The sequence below is a fragment of the Vigna radiata genome, chromosome 9 (assembly GCF_000741045.1).
Source record: "Vigna radiata var. radiata cultivar VC1973A chromosome 9, Vradiata_ver6, whole genome shotgun sequence".
Taxonomy (NCBI): domain Eukaryota; kingdom Viridiplantae; phylum Streptophyta; class Magnoliopsida; order Fabales; family Fabaceae; genus Vigna; species Vigna radiata.
The window spans coordinates 9,731,477-9,750,300 of NC_028359.1; the positions used below are offsets into that span (position 1 = coordinate 9,731,477).

Below are 18,824 nucleotides of genomic sequence, written 5' to 3' on the forward strand. Positions count from 1 at the left end.
GTCCATGGCTACTTCCCATTATTCAACCGCAACAGAAAAAAATTACAGTGTCGAGAAGTAGACAAGGATCCAAGTTCTATTTTGGGTCGGAAGAACTAGAAAACTCAAGATTGTCACTCTTCTTGTGAGGAAACCAGCAAAGGGAGAATGTTGCACTATGTTACCCAAAGAGAGGATCAAAAATACACTAAAACACATCACAAAGAAAGCAAATTTTAATCAATTGAACGAAAAGATAATCGATAAAAAACTAAAGAAAGTTTAAACGGTAAGCATAAAAAAGAAACCACGTACTTGGGATGCAAGAGAGAAAAAGGAGAGGACGAAGACAATGACGTTATGAGAAACGACAATGCAATGCCGCAAGAGATAAAAAGTAGAGGTGCACAAACGAGTAAAAGAAGAGGAAAAACAGAGAAAAAGGAGAAGCAGAGAAAAAGGAGAAGAGATGAAGACGCGATCATAAACTGAATGGCGAGAAGAATTCCAGTTTGTTACAACAATTTGTTATTAGTTATTATATGTAATTGATCCAAGTTTAAGGTTTGTGTGTCATTTCCACTAAAAACATACTTGACAGAACTGATTTGTAACAGTGAACAAGAATATATATAACATAAAAACATTAGTCTCCTTACAAAAAGCAAAGAAACTAAAGCATCTAATAAGGCTTTCCAATTCGATCACTTTGAATATATATATATCCAAATAGCTAATCCTATAAACAACAATAGCTAGTTTCAATCAAGGAAAAAAAAGAAACAAATATGTACGTTTTTTAAGTCAGATATAGGTAGCCATAACTTGGACATAGCATTAAATAATGTATAAATCTCATAATAAAAGTCTGTATTTTCAGATTTCCAGCCCACTTGCAATGACACATCCTTGTTGTGCTACTCTAGACCACATGTTTGTAGTTCTATTTCTTATGTGCAATTTAGCAATATTTTTCTTGGGTCATTTTCTTTAATCATTTTCCTGTCATTTTGCATGTGGGGACTTGTGTTGGAAATGGAATAATATCTTGTTTTAGTTTTTCTTTTTCTCTGTTATTCTGTTTTGCTTCTAGAATGTATTCATCCTAAACTAAATTTAATATTTTAAAATATATTTAGAAAAAGTTGTAACATATATCAAAATTAAAATATTTAAAATGAAAATCCAACCGAATTTGAACATCACTTTTATCAACTAATGTATAACTATGAAAAAAGCAAATGGTAAACCATTTCATAATCTGCTATATATAACAACAGGGGAAAAAACAAAGGAAATAATTACCAGGAAAAAAATAACAATAATTGCCCATATAAAAGAACAACCGGGAAAAAAAGCAAATAGTAAACAATTGTACAATCGTTTATAAACAAGAAAAACAAGATTATGTTGTGAATTTTAAATTTAATCTCACGTTAATATCATGAAATAAGTTTGGAAAATAAAAATTACACTTATTTATATATTTTAAATTAATTTTATTTATAATTGATATAGGATTTTTAACAGAAATGAAAGATTGATAAATATAAATCTAACTTAAGAGTATATTACCAATAACTTAGGATTTCACGTTTAAAACAAAAATTTGAAAGATAACGGTTATGTGAAGTCTTAAAAAACGAAAATGTATTTTTGACAATTTTATTTTACAATTTTTTTACAACTGCTTATGTGACACCTTGTGATTGGTCTGTTTCAAATATACGAACAAATAAAACAGTAACACATAATCTGTTGTTAAAAAGTTGTTAAAATATCATGGTTCTTGGACCATGATATGTTAACAATTTTTTTAACAACTTTTTGACAATAGATTATGTGTCACTATTTTATTGACCTATAGATTCTAAAGGGACCAATCACAAACTACCATATATACTATTGTAAAAAAATTGTCAAAAAAAATTGTTAAAAAACATTTTTCTTAATGTTTTCCTTTACAAAGCTCTTGTGCTTACTCGTGTTCTCAATGTCGAGGTTGTTAGATATGATCTTTTATAAAATAATCTGTTATTATTTTGAGTATATTTTGTAGCATTAGTTGCCTAAAGGTTAGCCTCAATTATAGCTTGTCAGCTATAATGGTAGCCTAAATTATAGCTTGAAATTTGTATATATTCCTTATCAATGAATGCAGAAGCATGAATGATTTCCTCCATGGTTTCAAATTAGGTTACCTTTCTCAAATCCTAATCATCACTGTTCTTTCTATTCTTCTAAGCAATTTCTTTTTCCCCTTCCTTCTTCCCTTTATTGCCCATCAATGGCCGAATATTCCAACTATCATTCCGCCCTAACTGTCACCAACATGAAACATCTTATTCTAATCACCTTGGACATGGAAACCGGCCAATATCACTCATGGCAACCTTATTTAAGGTCCAAGCTAAAGTTCATTCAGTGCTTGAACATATCATTCCCCCTACGGATGCTGCAGCCATAACAACATATCAAACAACCAAGGTCGCTGATCTCCCACTATGGAATTGTCTTAATGTTGTTGTACTTCAAATCTCTTGCTGACCAATTATCAAATGTCGGGGATCCTATTTCAGATCAACGTCTTGTGCTTCGCTTGCTCGCTGGCTTAACCGAAGCCTATGCTGGTTTTGTCACGGTTATGCAACAGAAGGATGAATTGCCTAGTTTTACTACAACATGTTCTCGTGTGAAGTTGGAAGAGACCACGACTAAGGAGCGAACAACCCGTGAATCTGGTTCCACTACCCTCTTAACCATGGACGAAGGCTTCTCTTCACAGCCGCAACACCATAACAACAACATCACTTCATCACAGGGTCGTAATAATACCAATCGCGGCAAGAAAAACAACTGAGGCAGAGGCAACAACAACCGCGGTGGCAAAGGCCGACGCGGTGGTGCCTGGGCTGCAGGCGCTGGAATGGGCGGTGCACCACAACAGCAGTACCAAACCTACCCATCGTACCAGCATCCCTTATTTAATCCTTGGGCGGGGTGGGCCCAACCTCCCTGTCCTTATCCAGCAGCCTTAAGGCCGCCTAGACCAACACGCCAAGTTACTATTCTTGGATCAAGACCACCACAACAAGCATACAATGCATCAGTAGCACCATCCAATGTTGGTTACACACCTACAGATATTAATGTGGCCATGCATAGCCTTTCACTATCTCAACCAGATGAGAACTGGTATATGGACATAGGTGCTACCTCTCATATGACGGCAGACCAAGGTACACTCTCATCTTATTTTTATTCGAGCAAAGATCATAATATTGTTGTTGGTAATGGTCATTTGATTCCTATTCATGGTCATGGAAGCACTACACTATCCCCACCCCACCCTCCTTTAAACCTAAACAATGTGTTGCATGCCCCAAAACTCATTAAAAACCTAATATCTATTCGTAAATTCACAAGTGACAATTTGGTTTCTGTTGAGTTTGATCCATTTGGATTTTCTGTGAAGGACTTGCAGACGGGGAACCATTTAATGAGGTGTAACAACTCCGGAGATCTCTACCCCATCCCTTCCAAAAATCAGGCCATATCTTCCCCAACCTTTCCTTCAGCCTTAACTGCCCTGTCTCCTAATTTGTGGCACAATCGCTTAGGCCACCCGAGACCTATTATTCTCAAATCTCTTTGTCGTCATAATTTTATCAATTGTAATAAAGACAATAATAATTTTTGCACTTCTTGTCCTCTTGGTAAACATGTGAAATTGCCATTTAATGCGTCTTGTTCGTTCACTGAATTGCCATTTGATATTATTCATAGTGATATTTGGACATCACCTATATCTAGTACTTCTGGCCATCGATATTATGTATTGTTTCTTGACGACTTTAGCAAATTCTTGTGGACTTTTCCCATTTCTAAAAAATCACAAGTTTTCCCCTCTTTCAATCGTTCAAAACTCTAATTAAAACACAATTTGAAAGAGACATCAAGAATTTCCAATGTGATAATGGAAAGGAATTTGCTAATAGTCAATTTCAAAAATTATGCCAACAAAGTGGAATGCAATTTCGATTCTCCTATCCTCACACCTCTCCTCAAAATGGCAAAGTTGAAAGGCAAATTAAATCAATCAATAACATTGTGTGGACCTTATTAGCACATTCATTCATGCCACCTTCCTTTTGGCACCATGCTCTTCAAATGGCCACTTATCTTCTAAACATCCTTCCCATCAAAGTCCTCGGATATTGTTCCCCAACGCAAGTCCTCTATCGGAAAGATCCCATCTATTCCCATCTTCGTGTCTTTGGTTGTCTATGCTACCCACTCTTTCCAGCCACTACAATTCATAAGTTGCAAGCAAGGTCCACCCCATGTGCTTTTCTTGGCTACCCATCACATCATAGAGGTTACAAGTGCTATGATCTTTCGAGTGGAAAAATTATTATTTCCCGTCATATAATTTTTTATAAGACATAATTTCCTTTCTCCAAAATACACGATCCATCCCCAAGTGCGTATGACCCTTTAAGTGAAGACACCTCTCCACATTTAACTCATCACCTATGGCCCACTCTCCCTGTTACAAACCCCATCACACATCCAGGCCAAGACACTCGACCACCTTCTCCTCAACCATCCCCACCCGCTCCCACCATTCAAATCTTAGCCTCACCAAATACTCCTCTCTCTTCTCTGACCAATACCCATCAGCCCCCAATATCCAATCCCAGGCTTAACCAAATGACCACTCGTACTCAACATGGCATAGTTAAACCAAACCCCAAATATGCCCATAATTTGAGTACTTCCACCACCACCTCTATCTCTCCTTTACCTAAAAGTTCGGTGAGTGCTCTTCATGACTCAAATTGGAAAAATGCCATGACTGATGAATATAATGCTCTAATTAAAAATAAGACATGGGATTTGGTACCCCGACATCTTGATGTGAATGTAATTCGGTCTATGTGGATTTTTCGACATAAACACAACTCTGATTGTTCTTTTGAGAGGCATAAAGCCCGTCTTGTAGGTGATGGCAGGTCACAAAAGAAAGGAGTAGATTGTGATGAAACATTCAGCCCGGTAGTGAAGCCGACGACCATTCACACAGTTTTGAGCATTGCTTTATCAAAGTCATGGCCCATTCATTAGTTGGACGTCAAAAATGCTTTTTTACATGGTACTATCAATGAAACAGTTTATATGCATCAACCCATGGGTTTTAAAGATTCCTCTCATCCTGATTATGTTTGCTTGTTAAAGAAATCACTTTATGGCCTAAAGCAAGCCCCTCGTGCTTGGTACAAGCGTTTTGCAGATCATGTGGCCACAATCGGTTTCAATCATAGTAAATCTGATCACTCACTTTTCATATATCATAAGAAATCTAACATTGCATATATTCTATTATGTTGATGATATTATCCTAATAGCCTCCTCTGACTCTCTTAGAAAGTCAATTATGTCATTATTAAGTGCACAGTTCGTTATGAAGGACCTTGGTCCACTGAGCTATTTTTTAGGGATTGCAGTTACTCGTAATGCAACCAGTATGTTTCTCTCGCAGAAAAAGTATGCGGAAGAAATTCTTGAAAGAGCAGGGATGACTAATTGTAAAACTTGTACCACACCGGTTGGTACAAAGCCTAAACTTGGTGCCTCTAATGACATTCCCTATGCGGATCCTACTAAGTATAGACGTCTTGCAAGTGCATTACAATATCTTACTCTTACAAGGCCTAACATTTCTTATGCGGTGCAACAAGTATGTCTTCATATGCATGATCCCAAGGAAAATCACATGAATGCTCTCAAGCGTATTTTACGTTACATTTAGGGTACTATTGATTTTGGCCTGCATCTGTATAAATCCACCATTGGCAACCTCCTTTCCTACATAGATGCCGATTGGGGTGGATGTCCGGATACTAGACGATCTACCTCTGGATATTGTGTTTTCTTCGGTGATAATTTGATTTCATGGTCGTCCAAACGACAACCTACATTATCCCGCTTTAGTGTTGAGGCCGAATATCGAGGAGTAGCTAATGTTGTTTCTGAATCTTGTTGGATTCGAAACCTCCTTCTTGAGCTTCATTGTCCAATTCACAAAGCTACAATGGTGTATTGTGACAATATGAGTGTCATTTATCTATCAGGTAATCCAATTCAGCATCAACGCACAAAACACATTGAAATGGACATTCACTTTGTACGTGAAAAAGTTGCGCGTGGCGAAGTCCGTGTCCTTCATGTTCCGTCCCGCTATCAAATTGTTGATATCTTCACCAAAGGCCTTCCGCGCATACTCTTTGATGATTTTCGGGACAGTCTAAGCGCTTGTAGAAATAAAATATAATCTAGAACATTCAAAACTTCTTTTGCTAAGGTCACGCATATAACCTCCACCGTATTTGTCGCCTCCTTTCCCGCTGTTGAACTGCTCGTGCCTACAACAACCTCACCCTCTAAGTCCTCGTCTGAGATTTGGTTGATCGACACCACCACACCCTTATAAATATCCCTCATGTAATCAAAGTTGGCTCCTTTGGCAGAGACGACGTTTAGCAATAAGGGAACTTGTTGAAGGGCCTTCTTGAACTTGATGTGATGTTCTTCGTAGATGGACTTTTTCATGTCCTTCACCTCACCTGTCAATACTTTTGTTTGAGAAACAAGGCTATCCCTCTCTTGAGCAATTTTCTCACCGGCTTCTTAAAGCTTAGCGTTCCTGGCGGAATACTCGATCAGTCTCGCCTTTGGCTTGCGGTTTTCCTCAACTAAATCATTATTTTGTTGTTTGAGAGAATGAGCGGCCTCGACAATGTTCGCCATGATTTCGAGTTCCTCCCTTAACCGTCATTTGCCTCCTTAGCCTTGACCAACTGCATTTGAAACTTGCCCCTATCTGAGGCATAGGCCAGGTGTCAGTTCAATACGGCCGTTGGGGAGCTTGACTAGAGGGCGACATTAACAATCTATTACTCGGACATCTGCTCGAGCAAGTTTTTCTCGTCATCAACCAAATGGAAGTTAATCTTATGGCAAAGATAGAACTCTTGGCTTAAGGCCCCTCCAACTAATGGAATAGGAGAAGGAGAGACTTTCTTACTCTTCTTATGGGAGGATGATTTCTTGTTGTCCCGCTTACTCTTTCTTTTATTCTAGACCGGCTTTGCAGTAGAAACAACGACAACAAGAATGAGTTTCTTAACTATAGGGTCCTGAATCGTTGGGGGAGTCAGCCTGGTAGTAGTGGGCGTCGTCCTGGTGGACGTCTACGTCCCAATTTAGGGTGTTGCCGCTTGGGAGGGAATAGGATCGCTCAAGGAAACCTTCGAAGGTTTTTCTGCTGGTTGCGAAGTCTGACCAACTTGAACCTGTTTGGCGGCCTCCTTGAAAAAGTTTCTCTTTGGATTTCGGGAAGACATGATACCTAAAAGAAAACAGAAAATTTAGGTAAGTTAAAATCAATTCGAACATCTAAAAATAAATAGGAAACGCCATACCGAACATCTTAGCACTAAGTTCTTCCCATCCAAGACAATTGATAAGTCTTCGGGAGGAGAGTTGACAGGAGATTTCATCAAGAATATTAACCATCTCTAACTCAGACAAAGTCATCTTTGCTCTCGACCAGGAGGTTAACTGGGTGGGACGTTGGGTCCAGTACAGATGAAATTTTGATTGACCGTTCTCGTAGAAAAAACGTGAACGACTGAACTCCATTATCTCCACCTTAAAAAACTTATCCTTAAAGCCCTTGAAGGACATGGCAAAATGCTTAAAGAGTATCTTGTCGTGTTTCAATGTCAAAGATACCTAACCATGCTTATCGACAGGCCGAGTGTAGAAATAGTGTAGGAAAGTTACAGGAGTATGCACGAGGTCCAAGGCTTGACAAAGGACCAAAAGGGCTAGCATGGAAGCCCAATCGTTCAGGTGTACTTGGGAAGGAGCGACGTTGAGTTCCCTAGAACTTGTCGAACGTAAGGTGAACAAACATCTCGTGGGAGAGGTACGTGCAGGCGAAAAAGAAGTTGTTCTAGCTGTCCTCCTTCCCATGGAAAACTTGTTCGTTCCCTTTACATTTAACTAGCTTAAATAAAGGGTTGAACTCTATTGACTTAAGCACTCAACTACGCTCGACCGAGAATTCTAGTTGGGCCTTTGTTTGAAAGCATGTGGCAAACTCTTTCACATCATGCGACGCCCAGTCATAGTCTACTATGACTGGAAACGTCCCTCCACGTCCCTCGTTCTCCTCAGCGCCCTCGACTATCACCCCGCCGTAGACGAAGTTCAGATGGCCGCTTTACACGACCTTATTTTTATTTACACTGGTCGTGCTATCAACCGAACCCTCATCCTGCTTGGTTGACTTAGCAAAGGAGGAAGAAGACTCTGACGCCGCCAAGGACGAAGCAACGTCGTCATAACCCCGTTCACCCTACCTTGAAGACTCCTCAAATGAAGACAAGTTCCCAGTGGCCATTATTACTTGAAGAAGAATAATTCGAACGATAGAAGTGAGATTAAGCTAGAGAAGATAAAAATGATGTGAAAGACCACCGTATTTATAGGCAAAAAAAATTGTGGACCCTTCTATGCCACTTGCGTCGCCAGATCAAACATCATCCAACGACCCCATTATCCAACAGCCTTGCGCTAGCCTAGTAATGGTTATGTTTTCATAAGCTACCCGAACAAACGCTCACGCAAACCAGAATTCACAAAACCCTTTCACTGATTATACTCGACTTGGTCTTGAGGAGTCTGTGTACCATATAGACCGCCCGATCAATGCATTCCCAAAAGTGAGCGGTCAATTAACTTTCTAGAACCTCCAGAATAATGTAGGTCGATCGATCAAACCTCATTGGTAACCGTTCGGTACCTTACATATTAATATGATACCACAAACTCAACATGATTAATAAGGTAAAACATACTTATGAGACATTGGACCGTAATTGGGCCAATCCTAACCAAAAGCATACTTCGAAATTTATAAATACAGAGGTAAGGTAAGGAGGTAGGTGATTACATTTATAGGACATTTAATACTTAACTATAATAACTGATTAGTATAACTAAAATTGACTTTAGCGTCGAAGTGCCTTTAACAAGTGGCCACCTGTTCGGTTTGGACTTTAAAGAAGGAAAACCAATAAGATATTGTAAGAAGAGCGACAACTTCAACGGAGTGGAATGACAAAATTTGAAGGAGTAGTTCTCACACTACAATCCAAAACAAATATTATAAACTTGTATGGTAGTAAAACAAAGCTATGATAAAGGAATAACTATGCAATAAATGTAAAATGTGTATAATTAGGTGTGATTTTTACACAAGGATGGTCCAATTGGTCTCCACTTCCTTTACTTAATTTTTTTTTTACGAAAAAGGTGAGAATAGGTACTATTATAGATAGAAATAATGTTATAATGAATGCAATGAATTTAAAACGGTCCCTCTTTGAGTGAAAGGTCACCAGAGAGACACTAATGAATACAGTTGTCATGAATGAATGGTAGGTATCAAATTTAACAATTTTAAATGAAGTTCCGATGTTGCCCTTGAGTCACTCATTGCAATGCAAAAGACAACAAATTTAATCAAATCTCAATAAAGAAGAATAAATAACCATCCAGGTAACCCAAGATAAAGAAGCCACACATTTATGGTTAAACACAAGCATATCCATGGCGGAGCAGCGTGAGAAGCTTCACGTTGTGGTGTTTCCATGGCTAGCATTTGGTCACATTGCTCCATTTTTTGAGCTTGCAAAACTCATAGCTCAAAAGGGTCACAAAATATCCTTCATTTCCACACCTAGAAATATCCATCGCCTACCCAAAGTGCCTGAAAACTTGCAACATTTGGTGGATCTGATAGAACTGCCACTGCCCCGTGTTGACAAACTCCCAGAAAATGCAGAGGCCACAATGGACATTCCTCATCACCTCATTCCATACCTCAAGCTGGCTTTTGATGCTCTTCAACAACCTTTGGCCATATTTCTGGAGAGATGCAAACCCCATTGGATAATATACGACTTTGGACCGTATTGGTTGCCGCCAACAATTTCTAAGCTAGGAATCTCAGGCCTCTTATTCTCTATTTTTAGTGTATCTGGTTCGATTGCTTTTTTAGAATCTGTTAGAAGAACAACCAGTGGCAGTGAGGCTTCGTGGGGCAAAGATTTTCCTGAAGAGCATAATGAGACAAATGAATCGGGGGTTTCTGACGTTTTTCGAGTCCTTACAACTTCTGATGCTGCTCAAGTTATTGCTCCAAGAAGTTGCATGGAGATTGAAGGTGAGGCTCTTAAAGTTTATAAAAGTATGTATAGTAAACCAGTAATTCCAGTTGGGTTACTGCCACCTTCATTACAGTTCAGCGAAGACAGGAATGATGAAAACTGGAATACCATACTTAATTGGTTAGACAAACAGGAAGAAAGGTCAGTGATNTATGTAGCTTTTGGAAGTGAAGTGACACTAAGCGATGAAGAGTTTACTGAAATTAGTATGGGAATAGAAATGTCTGGTTTTCCCTTTTTTTGGGTTCTTAAAAAGCAAAACACCTCTAAGGTTGAGTTGCAGGATTTGGTTGTGAATAACTCAGGAAAGGGTTTGGTGTGGAGAACATGGGCACCACAGATGAGGATTTTAGCACACAAGTCTGTTGGGGTATTCCTGACTCATTCTGGTTGGAGTTCAGTCATAGAGAGTCTTCAAGTTGGTTGTCCACTTGTTATGTTGCCCTTTCATGCTGGTCAATTTGTAAGTGCTAAGCTTATGGAAGAGAAAAGGGTAGGTGTCAAAGTAGAGAGAAGTGAACATGATGGGAAGTTCACCAGGGAATCGTTGGCCAATGCATTGAGATCAGTGATGTTGGAAAAAACTTATAGAAATGAAGCAGAGGAAATAACTAAAATATTTGGAGATAAAGAACTGCACCAAAAATATGCAGATGAGTTTGTTGAATATATGGAAATCCACAGGCCAGCCATAAAGGAGTAGCCTTTCTGCTATTCAATTATATGATTGAAAATATATTACTTTTTGTTGTGTTATTTCTCTTTCTATATCAGTAATCTCTGTCTATGGTATCCCATATTTCCCAGCCCAATTGCAATAACACATCTTGTTTGCAGTTCTATTTCTCATGTGCAATTTAGCAATATTTTTCTTTGGTCATTTTGTTTAACCATTTTCCTGTAATTTCGCATGTGGGGACTTGGGTTAGAAATGGAGCAATGTCTTGTTTTAGTATGAAATCAGTATGTAAAATAAAAATTACACTTATTTATATATTTTAAATTAATTTTATTTATAATTGATATAGAATTTTTATCACAAATGAAAGATTGATATCAAATATAAATCTAATTTAAGAGTGTATTACAAATAACTTATGATTTCACGTTAAAATAAAAATTAGAAAGATAAAGCAAATGATATGTAACTAAAAGGTGTAATTAATATTTTTCCTTTACAACAGGAAGTTGTGGTAACAATTACATCCAAATTACACGGTATTTTTTAATTTTTTTCTTCTAAAATTACCCTTTTATTTTTAATAAATATTTAAAAAATAAGACCCACCATGTCACTTGATTGTAAAAAGAAATATATCGTGTCAAAGTATTATTTTTGACATTCAAAAGATTTGTTGGCCACTTGTGTGAAACTCCACAAGCTCTGTGCTTACTCGTGTTCTCAATGTCAAGCGACTCTGAGAGGCTTGTCAACAGATGTGCAAAAGCTAAAATACATGTCAGTGTTCAATATAATTTTTTTTTTACAATATTTTTATAATTGTTTATGTGGTAGTGTATGATTATTCTGTTTTAAATATATGGATTAATAAAATAATGACACATAATATATTATTAAAAAATTGTTAAAAAAATATCATTATCTAAAAATAAAAATAAATAAGTATGTTCAATATGATGAAAAACAAGAAGATAGGCTCTACATACAGGATATATAGGATATGATCCCATATTTAACAAGTTTCTAAAATCTGACACTGCTAACTAAGTTTATTTAAAGCAAACAACTTTAACTAAATAAAAAAGAATAAAACAACTAAAATTTTTAAGCATGAATGATGAAGCGACAGTAGTTAAAGTACAACTTCAACACTCCTCTTTGTTTTGGTTGCTACAAACTCTAATAAAAAACTAAAACTTCTTTTTGGTAAAGACTTACAGTGTGTATGAAGCGATTATATGGTTGAAGTGAATTAATGAAGACAAAATTTATTGTTTAATCGTGTTTGGAATGAGGGAATTGGGACTGACTCAAGACGATGATTTGCAGGATATATTATTTTTTATCAAGGATGATATGATCATATTTAAGACGATTTAACTGTAAATATCAATTTTGTCCTAAAAAACACAATTTTAATTTGTTAAAACGCTGTAATTGATTCCACTTCGTATTAGATTCCACGACTTATGTATTCAATTAATAAAACATGTACTCAATTCCAGTTTCATTACAATATGCATGGAATATGATAATAACATCAAGGTTTGATGTATTTGGAGATTCTTATTTATGAGGATTCATATTAATTGGGTTCTCGTATTCTAAAAGTTCTCAATTAAATCCTTATTTTGGTAAAATTGAGTTAATAATGTCCTTGCCGTTAATTGTTGTGAACGGTGTTAACTTTTTTCAATGTGGCATGATGATGTGTCCTTTACTTACGATGTGGCACAATATGAGATTATTACATGGATATTTATATCATTTTAAATTTTAAAATACGTGGATTGACGGTAGAGGCGACGGCGGAGGGGCGGGATGTGACAAGGGCGCGTTTCTTCTTTGTCCCTCCGTTCTGATTTGCGAGGCAAGGAGGAAGCTTCCTTCCCCTCTTCCTTTTCTGTGACTTGTAAAGTGTTTCTGGGTTTCACTTCTAATCTTATTTCCTCTTGTGTTAGAGACATTGTTTGGTTTCTTCTTCAACATCGCATGGTGAGTTATTTTCCCTTGTTCGAAGATTTCTCTCTACTTGGAGCATATCTACGCTCAAAAGGGTTGAATCAGATTTGTAATTTATTGGTCCCTAATGACAACAACTGCAAATTTGAGAATTAGATTATTCCTATTATCCCTCCGTTCTGTTGCGATATTGGGGTTAAGGTTCAGACTGAGAATTTGGATTAATGACCTCTCACTACTGGTGTAGATGTGATGCGAAGATTTCACGTTCTCTGCTTGCTTGATTTTGTGATTTTGTAATTTGGGATTTGATTGTTCTGTTTGTAGGTTAGCTTCATTAATGGAGTAGAGATGAACAAACTGAAAGAGGTTCACAGTTTGAGGGTTTATTTAGAAGGGTCTTTCGTCCAGCTTCAATTTGATTCTTGCTTGTGTCTAATATGTACTTGTTTTTTCCAATAATGTGGATTTTGAAATGACAACATTTATTATGTTGATGGGCATCTGGTAGTAGGATTCATGTTATATGCTTTTGTGGCAAGTCCTTGTATTGCAAGTGAATATTAATTTTGTTCTCTGTAAAGAAACATTAACGCCAATCTGGTGCTATTGTGTCTTGGTTTAACAGGTCATTCTTAAGATAATTAAGCATTGTAAGGACCATTCGCCTTCTTTAGTCATTAGGCAACTTCTTGGGTTGGATGTTGGCAGTGTTCTTGAAGTTACCAACTGTTTCCCCTTTCCAGTATGATGTTTCCTTACTGTTTCCTTTTCGTTTCTCCATTTTTGAATCCTTCACCATTGCCCTCCTAAATTCATCGTTGTTTTGGTTGCTAAAAATCGCAGATGAGGGAGGAGGATGAGGAAATTGAAGCTGATGATGCTAATTACCAGCTGGAAATGATTAGATTCCTGAGGGAGGTTAATGTTGACAACAATATTGTTGGATGGTATGTATGATGAAGATACCACTTTTCATATTGATACCTGCGCTTTTAGTGGTTGGTTTAATGTGATGAAATTTTGGTTCAAGACGTTCTTTTTTGTAATAATTTCTCCTACTTATGGGATAATTCTTCGAATCCAGGTACCAATCTACATTGCTCGGCTCAGGTGGAGGACAATCTTGAAGTTGCCGGGAGAGAGCAACAAGTGCCTTCTTTACGGACGTTTGGCCTTCCACTTACCATCTTCACTGGTCCTGCTGATAATCAGTGAGTTGGGAAATGTTCCCAACATTAAGCAAAAAATTGCAGTCTGTTCTCTTACTGCATCACAGGTAGCCAAAAGGCAACAGGTAGGAGATGTTGCCGAAGCCATGGAAGCCGCCTAACGCCAAGATCGAAACCGTCATTCGTTCTCCACTCTCACCCTTCCCTCCGTCAAGCTTTCCATTCTCTCTCCGCCACTCACACATTTGCAGCCCTCGTCCTCGACATCTTCTCCACCGACTCCTTCGACGTTGCCGCTGCCGTGAAAACCCTGACAGGAAAAGCACATTCAGGAAAAAGACAATGCTTTATTTTCTCTTTTATAATTAAATACCTAATTGGAAAAAGACAATGCTTTATTTTCTCTTTTATAATTAAATACCTAATCCATAATAATTAAATTACACCTAATGCAATATCAAGTGTCACGTCATAATTAGTTGCTTCGACATGATACACTAAATTTAACGTCTTTCACTACAATTAACGGCAAGGTCTTAATTGATTCAATTTTACAAAAAATAGGGATCTAATTGAGTTCTTTGAAAATACAAGGACCTGATTGACATGAATCCACAAAAATAGAGACCTTCGAAGACATTAAACCTAACCTTAAATAATAAATTAATTGTTTAAATGCTTTTTTGGTCCCTAAGTTAGGTGTTAATGTTCAGTTTAGTCCCTCGTTTTAAAATGTGTGAAATCAGTCTTTACTTAGTAAATTTTGCGTCAACGTCGTCCCTCCCGTTAAATAGCCACCAATAGTATTAGCTTTTTCTTTCTCTTTCTTCTGCTCCTCTGAATTTCTTTGAACACAACAGCTTTTTCAGACAACTTTTTTTAAAAAACTTGTTGCGTCAATTTTTGTTGCTAACTATTATCAAACCAAGACGTTTAAATTGAATAAAAACATACGTCGAACTTCTACTACATAATCTTTTACTGTTATCAACCCAACATTACCCTACTGTTTTAACTCTACTAAACTTCTACTGCATAATCTTCTATTTGCCAACCAACCCCCGAGACCACAACTATGTACTTCCATGTTCCTGGGCTTTCTTCATTCCCATGCAACTCCATTCCCATTCAAGATCACGTAACATTCCCCACATAACACTACATTTATTTATCTATGTATATCAATATATATTACATAACTTTTTTTTTTCTAAGTCAGCCACACAAACAGATATACAAAAATACCTTCAACATTAACACCTAGTGTATATATACATACGTCACAAACTCCCATGCAAAATAACCACTCCAGAAACAAAATAGAACCACAAAATGAGATCACCACTCAACAATTATAATATAGAAAAGATTATCCCTTACATGATTTCCAACAATTTATTCAGTAGGTTCTTCACGTTAAGAATAGCCTTCTCCTCTTCTCTCGAAACTACAGTCCAAACCTTCTTCAAGCATAGATAAACCCTTTCTCTCACGCCGTTGTCCTAATGCGAATTCCTCTTGTTTTAAAACCTAAAACTACCTCTTTAAAAATCTTTCTCTCCCCATCCTGAATATTCTATTATACTACTAAAATATCCTTAACTTTTGACACAAAGAAAACCACCCTAAGTTTCCTTTCTATACTTATAAACTTCCCTAAAATACCCTTCCTAATTAACCATCTCACTTACACATGCAAATTTGCGTTTTGAATCAAACTTCAAGGAAGAGAGTTAAAAAAACGCCTCTGAAACGAATGTGCTACCCAAAATAAGGAGAAAAGAAACTTTTTCTCTCTCCTTCTGTACGTACTCTACCTACAAGGGGAAAGAGATTAAATCTCAACTCCTAAACATTAACACTTAATTTAGGAAAAAAAAAAATTAAACCTAAATTAATAATATTATTAATATTAATATTAATATTAATATTAAAAAGTAGTAAAAATGAATGAATAAGTACATAAATCAGTGTCCCATTTTTTTATCCGATTCTAAAGTGACTTGTATTCAATTCCTTTAGTCATGTATCCGATTCCAACCTATTGCATTGCAATGACAGTAACCGATTTGAGGAATGAGCAACCGATTCCACCATGAGTTTTGCTTTGTGGTAAATTATATTCTTAGAAAAATAAATTTTAAATGTAATTATTTTACTTTACTTAAGTACAAATTTATTTTATTTTCATAATTAGTTTTGATTTTTTTCCTCTTTATAATATTTTTTACTAATAAATATATTATTAAAAAATATCATTTTATATTACTATTACTATTAAGGACATTTTGATAATTTATTTTTTATTAATTAATATATTTTTTTATCTGTCACATCAGTCAAATCCTATATAAAATTTCACAAACTTTACTTCTAAAACCACTTTCAATCACCTCTAAATTCCTTAAAAAAACAAGACTCAATTTACGTTCAAATATACTCTAACTTATCTACTTCCTCTCCCTCAAATCCATCCTTCCAAATTAACACATCCTTAGTGAATATATAAGCAAGTTGCAAAAAGTAGTGGTGATTATTCCTTCCTTTTCCACTTTGCAGCGAAAATATTTGATATTGAAGTGTTTGGTTTGTCCATTAAAAATAGGGTTCTTTGAAATAGAAATAGATGATTGATTATCACTACTTTAGTGTATCTCTCTTGCTTCATATTCAAATCTACTTATTAACCATAAAGCTCGATTCACCCTTGTACTAGTTGTAGTGAATTCATATTTTATTGTAGATTGTGCCATCATATTGTATTTTTTCAGCACCATGTGAATGTACATGATCCGAACAAGAAACAGTGGTTTGAAGTGTTCTTTTAAGTCATGAAGAGAACCTTAGTTGTTATTATCAGAATATCCTTACAATACAAAATTCTGACTTGTTCAAAATTTCATTCCAAAATTTAGTGTCCCTTTCACATATACTTGAGGACATTTTTAGCAACACAAAGATGTGTTTTTGCACAATTGGTAAATTTAATTGACTTACTGAATATAAGTTATCAAGTCTAGTAGTTAAGTACATTAACCTACAAACTATACTTCTACAGAAAATTTCATCAATTGTTTCAACTTCATCTTTTTTGCTAGGCTCTCCTTCTTGCATATTAGATTATCTACTTTCTTGCATTCATTCATTTTTATTTTTTTCTGAAATTCCTTAGCATACTTCTTTTGACAAACAAATACTTTCTCTCGCTGACTTAATCTTTTTTAGTGTACGGACCAATGAGTTTATGTCAAATCCCTACTTCTTCACAAAATCAATTAAATTTATTAAAGATGTACTCCTTGTCATTGTTAGATCTCAATTCTTGTTTCAATCAATTGCATGAATTAAAAAAAACCACCAATTATAAGAAAATAGATCCAACACATTCAGAATAGTCATTAATAGATAAAAATTAAAAATAACATGCTACCATTGAAAAATGGAGTGTTGCAAGGTCTAAACACATATAACGTGTCAAGCGACATTTTTTTATTTTGACATTTGAGTTATTTACTTTAACATATTATAGTTTAAATGTTTTTTTTTTCAAAGTCCTTTAATACATAAAAAACACACAAAAAAGGTTAAAACATTTGGATTAAGAGGACTAAATCCATTCATTTTTAAAATTGGAGAATCAAAATATATCAAAGTTTTAAACATAGACGAATTTCAATTTTACATCAAAATTTAACCTCTCCACCAAACACACACACAAATAATATTTTAGTTTATAAATTGGTATCTAAAACAATTATTATAGTGACTAATCATTATGCAGCCGTGACATAGTGTATGCAATCGAGGAGAACGGTGGCATAATTGGCGGGAGGAAACATGGGTGGGAGAAAATGGTAACAAGAGTGGTGGTGGAGGAGAAGAAGACGTGGTTCGGTTCATAGAGTAGAAGAAAGCGAGCACGAAAAAGAGGAAATAGGAGAATGAATGTTAGGAATTTGAAAACCTTTTGTTCTCGAGTTAAAAATAGAAAATAATTTTTATATCGATTATAATTAAAATCGATATAGAAAGTTTTATTTTATTTATTACAAAAAGTTTACTGTATCTATTTTTTATATCGGTTATAACTATAATTGATGTAAAAAAATTTCTTATTTATTACAAAAAATATAACATGTCTATTTTCTACACCTTTTATAACTACAACCTGATATAAAGTTATATTTTATTTATAGTTATGTCATAACACCACTTTTTATACGTGGAATATAAATGATATAACTAGTTGTTATAAAAAAGTGTTTTTTTACTAATGTTCTACTTTCAAAATACTTGTACGTTGAATCAAAGATTTTTTATTTTCATATGACCTTTTAATAGAGTATAGGGTACACCCTAACTCTACTCAATCTAATATCACAGGAGCTAAGTCCGCCACACATTATAGTGTAAATTCATATATATTATCTATGAGAAACATTTTTTTTTTCATTCCACCCAACATAAAAAGTCCATCAACTCTCATCACCTAATATTTTGCTCTATGTGAATCCAAGTAGATTTTGAATAATCTCCTTCAAAATCACCGTTCAATTCACAATCTATAATTATAATCACACACAACATAGTATTTCCTCCTTATAAATAATTAATCCATATCACATCCATATAAATATATATATATATATATATATATATATATATATATATATATATATATATATATTTGATCAATTCATATTTTGTCTTAGATTTTGGAAGAATTTG

General features: G+C 35.5%; 3 protein-coding genes across 4 annotated transcripts in view; all 3 read left to right on the forward strand.

Annotated features, from left to right (window-relative positions):
• Window positions 1-2,497: 2,497 nt before the first annotated feature.
• Window positions 2,498-2,839, forward strand: LOC111242480. Its single transcript, XM_022785901.1, has one exon. It carries the CDS (start codon window positions 2,498-2,500, stop codon window positions 2,837-2,839), a length of 342 nt encoding a protein of 113 aa, XP_022641622.1.
• Window positions 2,840-9,500: 6,661 nt separating this feature from the next.
• Window positions 9,501-18,824, forward strand: part of LOC106774027 (putative UDP-rhamnose:rhamnosyltransferase 1) — an 11,381-nt gene continuing 2,057 nt past the window's right edge. Inside the window, exon 1 of one of the 2 annotated variants that reach the window (XM_022786462.1) lies at window positions 9,501-9,889. In XM_022786462.1, coding sequence (XP_022642183.1) covers window positions 9,661-9,889 — 229 coding nt within the window. In that variant the 5' untranslated portion in view covers window positions 9,501-9,660. Of the gene's footprint in view, window positions 9,898-18,824 lie in introns of both variants that reach the window. The other variant, XM_022786461.1, reaches the window with a different exon arrangement.
• Window positions 12,765-14,508, forward strand: LOC111242573 (eukaryotic translation initiation factor 3 subunit H-like). Its single transcript, XM_022786464.1, has 4 exons — window positions 12,765-12,957; window positions 13,553-13,669; window positions 13,771-13,874; window positions 14,012-14,508. The coding sequence occupies exons 1-4, from the start codon at window positions 12,955-12,957 to the stop codon at window positions 14,052-14,054; spliced, it is 267 nt and encodes an 88-aa protein (XP_022642185.1). The 5' UTR covers window positions 12,765-12,954; the 3' UTR covers window positions 14,055-14,508.

What these genes read in the sequence shown, in the direction of transcription:
- LOC111242480 (XM_022785901.1), top strand. Translation starts at nt 2,498, where the DNA reads ATGTTGTTGTACTTCAAATCTCTTGCTGACCAATTATCAAATGTCGGG.
- LOC111242573 (XM_022786464.1), top strand. An exon ending in CCAACTGTTTCCCCTTTCCA is followed by an intron (nt 13,670 to 13,770) that starts GTATGATGTTTC and finishes TAAAAATCGCAG; the next exon opens with ATGAGGGAGGAGGATGAGGA. An exon ending in GACAACAATATTGTTGGATG is followed by an intron (nt 13,875 to 14,011) that starts GTATGTATGATG and finishes CTTCGAATCCAG; the next exon opens with GTACCAATCTACATTGCTCG.